Source organism: Rana temporaria, chromosome 5 (assembly GCF_905171775.1).
Source record: "Rana temporaria chromosome 5, aRanTem1.1, whole genome shotgun sequence".
Classification (NCBI taxonomy): Eukaryota; Metazoa; Chordata; class Amphibia; order Anura; family Ranidae; genus Rana; species Rana temporaria.
In genome coordinates this window covers 339,540,706-339,556,134 of record NC_053493.1, presented here as the reverse complement: position 1 = coordinate 339,556,134, position 15,429 = coordinate 339,540,706, and the positions used below count along the sequence as shown (strand labels likewise).

Genomic DNA, 15,429 nt, shown 5'->3' with positions numbered 1-15,429 from the left:
GAAATGGAATTGCCCTTTTATAATTAACTGTCTGCTAGACACCTGTTTAATGAATAATTAGACTCGCCTGTAGTTTAATTCTTGTTAATTAGGAGTTTGTTGTCTAAAATGTAGCTTTGCTCCTAAGACTTTCATTGGGGTGTATTCATTTTGGCATCATGGTCTTGAATGAATTTGTTAGAAAAAAACCTTTTTGTATGTGCAAATTAACAAATTTTGGTTGCAATCAGAGGCTTGTATTTGTGGAACATTTTGTAGTATAGTGTTACATAGACAATGTTCATTCTGAAAGAAAAGGTTTTCTATCAAATCTGGGTGTACTCATTTATGATAATCACTGTACTTTGTGTTTTTTTCTTTTTTGGGATGTTCAAGTTTTTTTTTACACAAGATATTAGGTAGTTTACATAACACTTTGAACAATATGTATCATGAATATTATGATGCATGTAATATCTTTGGGGCATTTTTTACATAGTATATCAGGCAATTGAGTTTCTGGATAGGTCCCATCCTCTAAAATGTTTACCCACAACTCTTTCTCTATATAATAATGTTAAGATGTAGCATGTGCCCGGTGACCTACAGTGTCAGCATTGTACTATTGGCGACTGGTATAATGGAAGATAGGTAGAGGTTGCAAACATCTACATTTTAGAGTAGCAGGTGTGCAAGAAAGCTATGGTGAACCATCCATGATGATCTTGGTTTGGCATATATCTTTCTGCTGCCTTTCCAACCAAATCAGTGGTCAGTGAGACCAACTTAACCAGACTATTGGTTTACTAATCCATTGTTCTGACCAGTACACGCCATTGTGTGGTCTGAAGTCATAAACAGCCAGCCTGTTTACTAGCACTGGATAGTTTGACTTTTATTCAACTGAATAAATAAGTTGCATCTAAATATCTAACCCTCAATACTTCAGTCCATCCAAAAATGTTAATATGCTTTGGTTATATTATGGTAGAAGTGGGGGCATATCCTTTTGCATCAGCCATGACAACTGGCGTGGAAGGGTCAGTACAATTCCAACACATTAAAAGAGAAGCGCAGGGGAAAAAATCTAAACAATCATACACTCTTGGAAGGAAATTAAATAGGGGGCGCTGATACTAATATATGTATGAAGTGGCAGTAAAGTGCCTGTGCAAACTATAATACAAAAGGTCTCCTGGGAAGAACCTGTGAAAAATTATACTAATAAATCAGGGTATGAATACCTGTAATATGTGTGCCAAAATACAAGTAGATAAAGTGCATGTGCAATTCATGAACCAGTGTAAATTGTGTATGAACCTTAAATATAAATCACACAAATCATTTAAACATCCGTCAACTACACGATAAATGAATATATGGTAGGTTGACATATAAATGTGCTGAGTGCCCCCAATCAAAAAGGGGGGAAAAACCTCAATAAAAATGGAAATAAAGATAAACAATAACAATAAAAATAAAAAATACTGAAAAAATTAATAATAAAATAAAAATAAAAAGTAAAAATAAAATAAGATACCAAACAATATGAGTGATTGTGAAATATTACACAAAAGTGTGAACCAGTGAATAATCACAAAAAAGAGTCCAAAATCAGAAATAATAAACGTCCATAAATTTCTTATTCTGTGCTGCTTATGTGGTAAGTTGAGGAGAAGTGGGAATTACACCTTCACCAGTCCTATCACCAAAACGTGCATAAAGGATGGCCCCTTACCGCATGGAGTGGATCTTTTTAGCTAAAAAAAGATCGAGTAAGCTTTGCTGTCACCCAGGACAGATGGTGGATGGTTCTGAGATTCCTAAGGGTCAGCTTAGTGGGACATCATAAAAATAAAGCAGAAAGATACCGCCATAGTATATTACCTTTTATTAAAATAATTTAAAAACAAAGCAAGTGACGAATGGAGGCTTACTTTAAAAGTGCCCACATCCCGGCACTGAGGCTTTGGGCTTGGTCAGAAAAATAGCGATCCTGAAGACCTTTTCCGTGGAGAGGGATGTCCGCGCTGGGGAGTTCTACGGCGTGCGTTCCACCTTGCAGAAGCCGAGAACCAGCTGGACAGGAAGCTGTGCGTGGTCTGCGTGTCGCCTCGACGTACGTTTCAGTAATCCGTCATCAGGAGCGCTTCCTGATGACGGATTACTGAAACGTACGTCGAGGCGACACGCAGACCACGCACAGCTTCCTGTCCAGCTGGTTCTCGGCTTCTGCAAGGTGGAACGCACGCCGTAGAACTCCCCAGCGCGGACATCCCTCTCCACGGAAAAGGTCTTCAGGATCGCTATTTTTCTGACCAAGCCCAAAGCCTCAGTGCCGGGATGTGGGCACTTTTAAAGTAAGCCTCCATTCGTCACTTGCTTTGTTTTTAAATTATTTTAATAAAAGGTAATATACTATGGCGGTATCTTTCTGCTTTATTTTTATGATGTCCCACTAAGCTGACCCTTAGGAATCTCAGAACCATCCACCATCTGTCCTGGGTGACAGCAAAGCTTACTCGATCTTTTTTTAGCTAAAAAGATCCACTCCATGCGGTAAGGGGCCATCCTTTATGCACGTTTTGGTGATAGGACTGGTGAAGGTGTAATTCCCACTTCTCCTCAACTTACCACATAAGCAGCACAGAATAAGAAATTTATGGACGTTTATTATTTCTGATTTTGGACTCTTTTTTGTGATTATTCACTGGTTCACACTTTTGTGTAATATTTCACAATCACTCATATTGTTTGGTATCTTATTTTATTTTTACTTTTTATTTTTATTTTATTATTAATTTTTTCAGTATTTTTTATTTTTATTTTTATTGTTTATCTTTATTTCCATTTTTATTGAGGTTTTTCCCCCCTTTTTGATTGGGGGCACTCAGCACATTTATATGTCAACCTACCATATATTCATTTATCGTGTAGTTGACGGATGTTTAAATGATTTGTGTGATTTATATTTAAGGTTCATACACAATTTACACTGGTTCATGAATTGCACATGCACTTTATCTACTTGTATTTTGGCACACATATTACAGGTATTCATACCCTGATTTATTAGTATAATTTTTCACAGGTTCTTCCCAGGAGACCTTTTGTATTATAGTTTGCACAGGCACTTTACTGCCACTTCATACATATATTAGTATCAGCGCCCCCTATTTAATTTCCTTCCATATGTCCATTCTTATTTGAATTTATTCTTATTTGAATTGTTTGGGGAGCAGCTATTTTGTTTATATATTTTTTTAATATCTTTTGGCGCGAGATTTATTATCCCAATCATACACTCTTAGATGGCTGCAGCATCTATCCAAATTGCAGCTGTTCCACAAGCTAGCTTTACACTGAGAACTGAGTGAACAAAGACCACTGATCACTCAGTTCTAGGGTTCGCTCAGAGCAGAGAGCAATGACTTTGTCACCGCTCTGTGCTTTGCCCCTTCATTGCTTATTGGAGCACCGAGCTGTGAAGGGTTTGGGAGCAGCTGGCTCAGGCTTCAGCTCTGCAGGGCCTGGGTCAGCTCTGGGACATCAGCCAACAGTGGGAGTAGTATGGCCAAAAGAGCTTTTTAAGGAGTTATTTTTGCACTCAGTATCTGTTGTGTACCAGTTAGTACCTCTTCTTAGGCACTGACATGTATACGTGTCATATTCCTTCCTTCATGCATTTATGACCAATGCAGCACTTTGTATTGAGAGTCCTGGTCAGAATGTCTCCATATGGTGTATTTATTTTGGGGGGGTAGACATACTTTTCTGGGACTCTGATGCAAAGTGATATATTAGCTATTAGGCACTGAGAACATGGCACCGTAGTTGTTTTTATCCAGAACCTTTGAAAACTGTATCCTTTAAGGAATTGAACTCTTCAAGTAGCGACCAAAAAGGCAGAGTGGGTGCAGGAGATTAGTCATCAGTATTGCCTGTGGTCTCTCTGCAGTTGATCAATCCCCATTACTTACCATGCCTTGTTCTGCGCAGTGTCTCTGTGTAGTCAGCCATTTTTTAGGGGCATGGTTTTGATTTTTAATGTCAAAGCCCTCAGCAAGGAGAACAATGAAAAGCATGATACTAACCTCAAAAAATCTCCAGCTAGCAGTCCTAGGAACCAGTGCTGTAGATCTCGTACTGAATTAGATCTTACACTGCACACCATCATTCTGCTTAGCACAAAAAGTAACCCTCTACAACAGTATACTTACCTTAACAGTACCACAAATAAATAAAAAATTCCTCGCCAAAGTCGATCAATGGTGAATCAATTAAATCATTTATTACCTATAAAAAAGGGTGAAATCAAACCAAATGGGCCATGTTTAACCATACAGCAAATTTTTATTACAAACATAAGTTAACATAACAAATATTTCCCATAGCAAGGCCACTCCATAACATACTGCACATATACACTGTAACATCAAAATTGTAGGCAATCAACTGTAGACCACTAACATCAGAGACCATTAATCTGTCCTGCTTGTTTTTTCAAGTCAAAACAGTCCCAGAATGCATCTATCAGCCTTCATAAGCACGAGTCTGTATAGTCTTGGTGTCCAAAGATTGTTGAATGAATCGCTATGAATTCCAGCTGTTACTATTATATTTGGGATTTAGGTGCAACAATCCAGGCATCTAAGGTTCTTTTACAAAGGCAAGCCGATAAGGTTTGCTTGTCAGTTTTTCAGTCGGAAGGTCCGTGTATTCCTATAAATAGGTGGGTGTAAACTGGCTTGAATCTGTTTACACCCGCTTACTTCCAGGTCGATCAGGTCTGCTACAAAAAAAGGAAGGGGATCCGTCCTCTTCTATTTAGGCGGATCAGATCAGAGGGTAGTCAGGTGTAAAATGGACAGCGGAGTCTGTTTACTCCGGGCCGCCCATAGAGTAGGATGGGCTCTGTCCATATACGCTCTGCAGAGACTGAGAAGATAGATATTTCATCCAAATCAGAGAAGAAGGTGCTTCTAAGTACAGTAATTTAACACTCTTATGACGAATGAAAGGGTTAAAAACACTTACAAGATGGAAGTGAAAAACAGGCATATCAATGAATCCATAACGTCCAATGGGATGCCTCCTGGGAGTAAAGACAGCTGCAGATGGAAGTTACAGTGGACCAGCTGTGGGACACACTGGGGGTTATTTACAAAAGGCAAATCTACTCCAGCTATGACCATGGCTGGTGTGGGCTGTGGCTGGAACTTTGCATATTTTTTTTGTATAGGTTATAACTGATTTATGTGTAATTGATTTTATAAGGTTATGGGACCAAGGCCCATTGAGATGAGAGTGCATCTTAAAGTGGATGTAAATCCAATTCATGAAATTTGAGCTGGGCACATACAGTATATCTGCAGTGTTTTGTTAGCTCTCTTCAAAGAGCTATGTGCCGTAGCTCTCTCCTGAACCATTCCTCTGTTATCAGCCCGAAAACTCCTGACACATCAGATAAAAGCAGCCTGACATTTCTGTCAGGGGAGGCTGCTAAACTAGATTAACCTGGAGCTGGCCCTGTTACAAAACACCTTTGAGAGTCTCTGCCTATGAGGAGTGGGGGTGTGTGCCTTTCCTCCAATCAGCAATTTTAACTATCTCGGCTGTATGCCCAGATATCACACTCTGTTAAACGGGAATAGAAAATCTCCTAACACGTTCTGAACTTTCTAAACAGCATATAAATGTGAAGACAGCAGATATAAACTTACGTAGGGAGATTTGGTTCATCCCTCTGTATCATCTGAGGCTTTTCACTTCACTGGGAGTTTGGAGGGTTTACATCCACTTTAAATAAGAATTCCACTTCTTGCTAAAAATGACAAATTGGAAAAGATATGCATTTATTATTTGACATAATTTTTTTGTTAACATATAAGCTTGCAAAGCATTGTAACCAACAATAGATTGCAGTTTCAGTCTGGCTCTTGCGGATTCTTCCTCCAGCTTAGGTCTATACCTAGCCACAGACCTTCAGGTGTGTAGCTTGATGAAGTATCGGTGCGCTACAGGTGCAATGGCATCACTGCATTTGTGCTCCACTAAAAACCACAGAGCCCCTGCCACTCTGGCAATGAAACATGTTCTGAAAGGTGGGGTGAGCTTTCAGTTTTAGTGCATGTTTATTTGTGAGGGTTAGGCCGCGTACACGCGGTCGGTCCAAACTGATGAAAACGGCCTGAAGTCCAGTTTCGTCGGTCCAAACTGACCGTGTGTACGGCCCATCAGTCTGTTGTCCTTCGGACAAAAATTAGAGAACTTGCTTTAAACTCGAACCGATGGACGGCTGACCATCGGTCAAAACCGATGGTTAGTACACAAAAGCATCGGTTCAAAACCCGCACATGCTCAGAATCAAGTCTACGCATGCTTGGAATCATTGAACTCCGTTTTTTTCAGCACGTCGTGTGTTTTACGTCACCGCGTTCTGACCCGATCGGTTTTTGAACTGATGGTGTGTACGCACATCAGACCATCGGTCTGCTTCAGCGGTGAACCAATGAAAACGGTCAGTTGGACCATTCTCATCGGATGGATCGACCATGTGTACGCGGCCTCAGACTGCCATCACAGGCATGAAGATTTGAAATTTGCACTTAATCATGCTCTGCCACTGATTAGTGGCTGTTTGGGGAATCTCATAAAGGATAAGTATGGCCAAATCTATTTTGGCTGTACTTCTTGGATCATAGGAGTGAACTTCATCCTGCACTCCTGTGACCTGTTTTTAGCCAACAGTTGTCGTTGCCTGCTGTCGGCTAATGTCACTCATCCGGTCCAGGCTATGGGACGATCCCAACTTTACAGTCAGGATCCACCCAGATGCCTTAACTGGCAGCTGGATCAGCCTCTTAGGCCCCGTACACACCATCGGATCTATCCACTGAAAACGGTCCGCCGGACCGTTTTCAGCGGACAGATCCGCTGCGTCCGGCTGCCGGATTTCTGTCTGATGGTTGTACACATCGGGGCGTGGCCGCGACGTCGGGGGATGGCGGTCGGTCGGACGTGTCCGGTGAGTCTGTACAGATGACCGACGGATAGATTTCCAGCGGACAGATTGGTTGGCATGCTATCCAATTTTGGTCCGCTGGAAACTGTCCGATCCGCCGGACAATTCTCCGCTCGGGTCTACACACGACCGGATCGATCCGCTGGAACTGTCCGGCGGACAAATATCAGCGGATAGATCCGGTCGTGTGTATGGGGCCTTAGAGCCTGAGCCAGCCACTCCCAGCCCCTATACAGTCTAGTGCTGGAGGAGCAGAACAGAGAGCCAGTGACTCACCAGCTCTCTGCAGACTAAATACCAAGAACTGAGGGATTAGCAGTTTTGATTGGAGGGGACAGTTGCACCTGGGACCACTGCTGCAGCCATATAGGTAAGTATGATTAAGTGTAAAAATTATATCTGTGCTTAGAAACTACAACAAAACAGCAGCTGTGCACTATAACCCAGATACCAGGCACAAATAATATGTAAATAAGTGCAGCGCTAAAATTATACTTGCAATATATAACACAATACTTGTAACTGGTACAAAGATTACTAAAGTGCATTCAGTGCAATCAATAGTGTATGAACAATATGGAAAACAGTAGCAAAATATTGCATAAAAAAGGAATATGCAAAAAATAAAACATGTACTAGTTTTATTTTTTGCATATTCCAATTTATGCAATATTTTGCTACTGATTTTCCTTATTGTTCATACACTATTGATTGCACTGAATGCACTTTAGTAATCTTTGTACCTGTTACATGTATTGTGTTATATATTGCAATACAATTTTAGTGCTGCACTTCTTTTTTACTTATAGGTAAGTATGATTGTTCATATTTTCCTTTTCCAGAACTTCTCTTTTAATGATGATGAAAGATGACAGGAAATTCCTTGAAGTCAGACAGACATAGAAATTTTTTGTTTTGGTTTTCTGATCTGCATGCCTGCAATGTCATTGGCTGTGCCTTGTAGGAATCTCTCTTCATTATAAAATTGAACAGCTATTCGTTTTTGGAAGACTATGTACATGAAGATCTCAGATTTTAATCGGTTAGTCTTTGTGATGTAACTACTACAAGTATATTATTCAACTACAATTTGTATGTCCATATGAGTTATTTACTATATTTTGACAAAATGGTACATTTTAAGCACCACCATAGGTGATTACGATAGAGAAAAATGCAGCGCTATCTATATATATATATATATATATATATATATATATACATACATACACACAGGTGTTGTGATCAACCTGTTGTGAGTATAATACATGTCATACAATTTGACACCTCTATATATTGAAATGTGAATTAAATGGTAATTAGACAATAAAAGTGACTGCAAAAATGAATCCTAGGTGACTGATACAGTCCAAACAAATGTATGTTTATCCAGGGAGCTAATCAAAATCCAAACATAGGTGATTACAATAACTGCAAATTGTCAAATGAATCACCAGTCCTTACTAACTGTCTACCTGTTGCTTTCAGCTTCTATTTTGTTTGTGTGGCATTGGTGCAGTGAAAACGGTTTATTCCTGAAAAGGGAAAAATCTAACAGTAGTTGTCCACATGCATTTCTTGTAAGACCTGTTTAAATCGCTCTCATTGCCTATGAATTCTACCCTGTTTCTAACAACATTTAATAGTAGTTAATTACGAATGTTATTGTGACTCTGTATGGATAAATTCCATTGTCTTATTTCCCCTTGATAGGTATTACCACGCAGTTTGAGTTCTGCCTTAAAACGCATTTATACATTTTAGTAACTGTTGTTATTGATTTATTTTTTTGGGTGCAGGTCAGTTACAATGATAGACAGAGCGGGAATGATTTCATGACATGCTTGACACTGTCGCCTGTGCAGATGACATTCCATGGCATTGGCAACTCTGTGGAAACCAGCCACGATCAGGTACCAGTCATGCCACATTCACAATGTTATTCATCCTGTGGTGATGGAGTATTGTGATGGACATTCTCTAATTGTTCGTTGTGCTGCCCATACATGGTAACGTTCTGTTTTTTCTTAGAACACTAAACTGTTGATGTATACAAGAGCTTGTATGCAAAATATTACAGCAAAGTGATGAGTCCAGAAAAGTCACATGAGGGCTGGCAAGGAACTTAGGGGGAGGAGGAGGAGGGCCTCAGGATCCTTGATAATAGGAGTAAAGTGGAAAAGAATACCAGCACTTAGTAAATCAAAATCATTTTATGAGATAGTCTTATTACTGAGTTCCATTCAGCAGTCCAGAGACCAAGGTACCTTCCCAGATGTAATCAATCAGTCTTCACTTTGTCGGAAACTGGTGTGTAGTTCTGTTACAAAAGGCACACAGCAGTAGAATTCCACTATGCAAAGAGGGAGTGGAGTTGACTTATCTTAGCTTCAAATCTGCAGACAGTACCATTGCTTCATTTCTGCAAAAAATAAAAAATCAGAATGAGAAAATTGGACTCTTTATTTCATAGCTGTAAGCACAGTCATAGATAAACATCTATCACCTCAAGAGTAGCCAGTATTGAGGCATATGCCCACCCTGAACAACAAAGGAGCATTGGGCCGTGCCATAATCTTCCAGAAACCTAGTCAACAAATACACAGTAATATACACATAGTAAACCCTTTTTTGCCTTTTCTTACAAAAAAATTTAAGGACTAACGGCTCTTGGAGATTTACTAACCTATTGTAAAATTTGTATTTCTTTAAAATGGGTGTAATTGCCCTTTTGAACCCCTGGTTTTTGCATGTAGCAAGTCATTCTGGACTGTTCCATTACTTATTGGTCTTGTACAACACTGCCTTTCAGAGGCTTGATATTTTTAATCACAGAACAGACCCTAAGAGGTGGTTCACACTGGGGCGGCACGACTTCGGGGGCGACTCGGCAAGGCAACCTGGAGACGACTTCAGATGTGACTTGCAAAATTACTTCTGTATAGAAGTCAATGCAAGTCGCCCCCGAAGTCGTACAAGAACCTTTTTCTAAGTCGGAGCGACTTGTGTCGCTCCTATTAGAACGGTTCTATTGACTACAATGGGACGCGACTTGTCAGGCAGCTGAGTCGCCTGACTAGTCGCCCCAGTGTGAACCGGCTCTAAGGGATGACCCTACATAGAGTGATTTTTTGTGAACTCAGGCTTTTATTGAGGGCAGTGAGCACCTAAAACTAGTAGGCACTCTGTTTTCTGCCCTTTTAGAAATGTAATAAATACATAAAATGTTATTAAACTGATTTAAAAAAAAATACATTTTAGAAAAGGTTGTAGCAGGTACAAGAAGGGGCATACTCTGTAAGGCACATGCCTATCATGTATAGCCAACCTGAAAGTAAGATTTATTACGGTACCGCAAAGTAAAACTGAAAAACATTTTTGCATTGGTGACTTTAGGAAATCATCACTCAGTGATGATTAATCTTTTTTTCATTATATACTGGGGAAATTCCATTGGTTCAGTTCAATTATTCTTTTTGATAATCTTTTTTTAATTGGTGATCCAAAAGACCACTTTTAAAGAGTAATATTGAGATGCGCCCTGTTCAGAAGGCCAATGCAAACTTTATATTAGAAAAGATAGATATTTCGATGGATTTTCTGTTTCATTAGTTTCACTAGTTTCCACTTTGCCTTTCCTTGTTTTCTAATTGTCACTGACCCAGAACAAGCACTAAGGGCCAGATTCAGGTAGAATCGCGGCGGCGTAACGTATCGTAGATACGTTACACCGCCGCAATTTTTCATTGCAAGTGCCTGATTCACCAAGCACTTGCGTGAAAAATTACGCCGGCGGCCTCCGGCGTAAGCCCGCGTAATTTAAAGGGGCGTGTGCCATTTAAATTAGGTGTGCTCCCGCGCTGGACCTACTGCGCATGCTCCGTTTTGAAATTCCCGCCGTGCTTTGCGCCAACTGCCGTCATTTTTCCGATCGGCGACGTGCGTAGCGTACTTCCGTATTCCCGCACGTCTTACGCAAACGACGTGAAATTTTAAAATTCGACGCGGGAACGACGGCCATACTTTATACAGCACATACGTGTGATGTGTAAAGTTAAGGCACCAAAACCGACGACTAACTTTGCGACGGGAAACTAGACTAGTTTCCTCCTGCAGGTCGCTGTGCAACTACAGGGAAACGCTGTCCAACACACCCAAAAGTATTTAAACAGGTGCTGCTAGCTCTGCAAGATAGAATGGACTAGCTGCCAGACAGTTAACTATTTACCCTCTTTTTATAGAAAAAAAAAATGGTCGTGTTTAGGCTTTAACGACGTGGAAATAACGCGCATGCTCAGAAGCAAGTTATGAGACAGGAGCACTCGTTCTGGTAAAACTAGCGTTCATAATGGAGATAGCACATTAATCACGCTGTAACAGACTGAAAAGCGCGAATCGGCAAAAGCAGCCCCAAGGGTGGCGCCATCCGAATGGAACGTCCCCTTTATAGTGCCGTCGTATGTGTTGTAAGTCACCAAGCTTTGCTAGAGCATTTTTTTTAACGACCGTGTGTAGGCAAGGCAGGCTTAACAATATTCGGGTTGAAAAAAAAACATTGTTTTTTCTAGACCATTAAAAATAGTTGTGTGTACGCTGCATAAGAAGCACAGATCTCAATGGATCAGCCTAACGGGCAGCAATTATTTTGCTATGGCAGCTTATTTATTTTTTATTCACTCCAATAATACATTAAAACTGACTTAGGACTGGGCTCTAATATTTATCCTAATATATACTGTACCTTTTACACCTGGCTCCACATCTGGTTAAACCCTATAGATTTTATTAACCTTAGTTATGTCCATGCTGGTGCTCATTTTGAACTTAATGCAGCCCCACCCTCATAGATTGAAGCATGAGAAACAGGGTGCAAATTGAAAAATTTGGTTTACATACATTCTAAAAGCACTGTGAAAAAAACTGATGAATCTGGAAGGAATTTTTAACCACTTAAGGACCAAGCCTGTTTTTCAGACTCTGTTTACTAGTTAAAAACAATTTTTTTTGCTAGAAAATTACTTGGAACCCCCAAACATTATACATTTTTTTTTTAACACCCTAGAGAATAAAATGGCGGTCATTGCAATACTTTTTGTCACACTGTATTTGCGCTGCGGTCTTATTGTGAAAGATAATGTTACGCATGACAGGTCCTCTTAAATATGAGATCTGGAGTCAAAAAGACCTCAGATCTCATATTTGAACTTAAATGCAATAAAAAAAAAAAAAATTGTCATTTGAAAAAATTACAACAAAAGAAGTCCCTTTAAGACGTATGGGCGGAAGTGACAATTTGACGTCGCCTCCACCCTGCAGTGATATGGAGATGGGTGGGGGGCCATCTTTCCCTCACTCATCTCCATACACAGCAACAGAAAGGACCAGATCACCTACACCGCTGCCCACGGCTCTGGTAAGCGGCGGAGGGCAGCGGATAACGGCGGGAGGGGATGCCCATCTCCCACCGCCGATAAAAGTGATCTAGTGGCATATCCGCCGCAGAGACCACTTTTATCCTGTAGCGGACCGCCCGCTGAAGAAGAGGATACCGGGGTTATGGTAGCTAGCTGCTACCATAACAACGGTATTCCTGTTTAAACAGAGGTCGTATAACGAAGGTGGGCGGTCTGGAAGTGGTTAAAGTGAACTTGGTATTTCCCAAATTAAAAACTCATCCTGCAAAGTTAGCAGCACCACTACTATTCTACACTTTTAAGTATGTTGTCGTCTTGCAAGCTGGGTGCCTTGTTTCCTCCTGCAGGTCGCTGTGCAACTACAGGGAAACGCTGTCCAACACACCCAAAAGTATTTAATAGCCCAGGTGCTGCTAGCTCTGCAAGATAGAATGGACTAGCTGCCAGACAGTTAACTATTTACCCTCTTTTTATAGAGTGCAACTGCCTTTATTTTTCAGAGAGGTGGGAGTGTCCCATTAAACTCAAAGCAAGGTGAACGGAATTGACTTTTTAACTTAAGCACTGTTGCAGTGTTTCCTGGATAGCATTAATGGTTCACTAATTGAGTACATGTTGCCCGTAGTTGCTGTTCAATGTGTAATTATTACAACCCCCAAATCCAATAAAGGTTGTGTAAAATCTACGTAAAAACAGAATGCAATGATTTTACTAATCTCATAAACCCATATTGTAATAGAAAACATATCAAATGTTTAAATTTAGAAAAAAAATAATTTTGAAATTGTATGGCAGCAACAGGTCTTAAAAAAGTTAGGACAGGGCAACAAAAAGATGGCAAAGTAATTGGTGCTCTCAAGGAAGAACATTTTGCAACTAATTACTGTATTTATTGGCGTATAACACTCACTTTTTTACCCTGAAAATAGAGGGTAAATTGTGCCTGCGTGTTATACGCAGGGGGCTATGGAAAGTTTTTTCCCTGAAACTTCCCCCTTAAAGTTAGGGCGCGTTTTATACGCCTGTGCGCGTTATACGCCGATAAATACGGTAGGTTAATTGGCAACATGACAGTAACATGATTGGGTATAAAAAGAGCATCTTAGAGAGTCAGAGTGTCTCAGAAGTAAAGATGGGCAGAAATTCACCAATTTGTGAAAGGCTTCATTTAAAATTTGTTAAACAATTTCAAAAGAATTACAATACACCTATATACACTTGTTACTTTAACCTACTGCGTTATCTCTAAGCTATGGGAAAGCATCTCCAACTCCTGTTTTATCACCTACTCAAAATAAATCTATATAATCAATTAGTGTAGTGCTTTTCTTAAACAAACATGAAAAATTACACTAGTGCTTGACTAATTGATTACATACATTTCTGAATAATGTTCCTCAATGTAAAATTGGAAAGACTCCAGTACATGATATCGAAAAATTCTGAGAGTCTGGAGAAATCGATGTGTGCAAGGGACAAGGCCGAAATGCAATATTGAATGCCGTGATATTCAGGCCCTCAGATGGCACTGCATTAATAACAGGCATGATTTTGTGATGGACATCACTGCATGGGCTCAGGAATACTTTCAGAAATCACTGTTCAAAAAACTGTTTTGTGGTCAGACGAATCAATGTCTTTTTCAGAAAAGGCCTTGCATTTTTCAGCAGGGCAATGCTAAACTGCATACTGGATCTATGACAACAGCATGGCTTTGGAGTAGAAGGGTCCGATGATACACCGTGGTAAACATGGCCCTGTCCCAACTTTTTTTTATATGTGGTGTTGGCATCAATTTCAAAATGACTTTTTTTTTATTTTTTCCTAAAATGGTAATTTTTTTTATTCTTTATCTAGACACATGATATAGTCAGGCATCTAGTCATAGAAGACATATTGTAATACAACTATATACAGTAAGAAAACCTGGTACCGAAGCCAAAATAATTGGAGAACAAGCAATACAAAGTAGACATGTAAAATGTCTCCCCTGTAACGGTCTGTATTTTAGAACTATGAGGAAAGGGGGAGGCATGTGAATTAGGAAAGGTGTAGAAGAAAAAAGAAAGAATGAAAAGTGGAGTGGCAAAATCAGTTAGGGGAAAAAAAAAGGCTCCTGTCTCTAATGGTCTTGTACTAAGGCCTCAAATTCATATCTAACAAGGCTGCAAGTTAGAGGATATATATGGAAATGTTTTTCGGATTGTTCTTTAATAGGAGTTGTAAAGGTAAAAAATGTTTTCCCCAAATAGCTTCCTTTACCTTAGCGCAGTCCTCCTTCACTTACCTCATCCTTCCATTTTGCTTTTAAATGTCCTTATTTCTTCTGAGAAATCCTCACTTCCTGTTCTGTAACTACACACATTAATGCAAGGCTTTCTCTCTGGTGTGGAGAAAGCCTCTTGAGGGGGGAGGGGGCGAGCAGGCAAGTCAGGACACTTTCTACTTTGCAGATAGAGAAAGGAGCTGTGTGTTAGTGGGTGTCCTCACACTCCTGCTTGCCCCCTCCCCCCTCAAGAAGCTTTCTCCACACCAGGGAGAAAGCCTTGCATTACTGTGTGTAGTTACAGACAGAAGAACAGGAAGTGAGGATTTCTCAGAAGAAATAAGGACATTTAAAAATGGAAGGATGAGGTAAGTGAAGGAGGACTGCACTAAGGTAAAGGAAGCTATTGAGGGAATTGTTTTACCTTTACAACCCCTTTAAGCCTGGTTGAACAAAAAATAACTGTCCGGTCAGACCCGCTGTACTTGCGATCTGACGTTAGTACAGTGATCTCCCCCACTGAGCTGTTGTATTCTGACAAGGGGAAAGCCCCCCCGCTAGAACACTACGATCAGCGTTCTCAGCCATTGGCTGAAAGCGCTGGTCGGCTGCTGGTTTTCCAGTAAGCTTGTCAAACAGAAGCCGGCCAAGCAGCATTGTTTATCATTACAAACAATAGTTCTTTTTGACAATCCAATATAAGCTTACTTGAAAAATCTCTATTCGTTGTATGTACTACCTGTCTG

The 15,429-nt window shown here is 40.2% G+C and overlaps 1 protein-coding gene across 4 annotated transcripts in view; it reads left to right on the top strand.

Annotated features, from left to right (window-relative positions):
* Positions 1-15,429, top strand: part of STAU2 (staufen double-stranded RNA binding protein 2) — a 390,310-nt gene that overhangs the window by 288,684 nt on the left and 86,197 nt on the right. For 2 of the 4 annotated variants that reach the window (XM_040354427.1, XM_040354426.1), the window contains one exon: positions 8,803-8,916. The exons of the other annotated variants lie outside the window; for them this stretch is intronic. In XM_040354427.1, the coding sequence (XP_040210361.1) occupies positions 8,803-8,916 (114 nt within the window). The remainder of the gene's footprint in view (positions 1-8,802; positions 8,917-15,429) is intronic. 4 annotated transcript variants of the gene reach the window in all.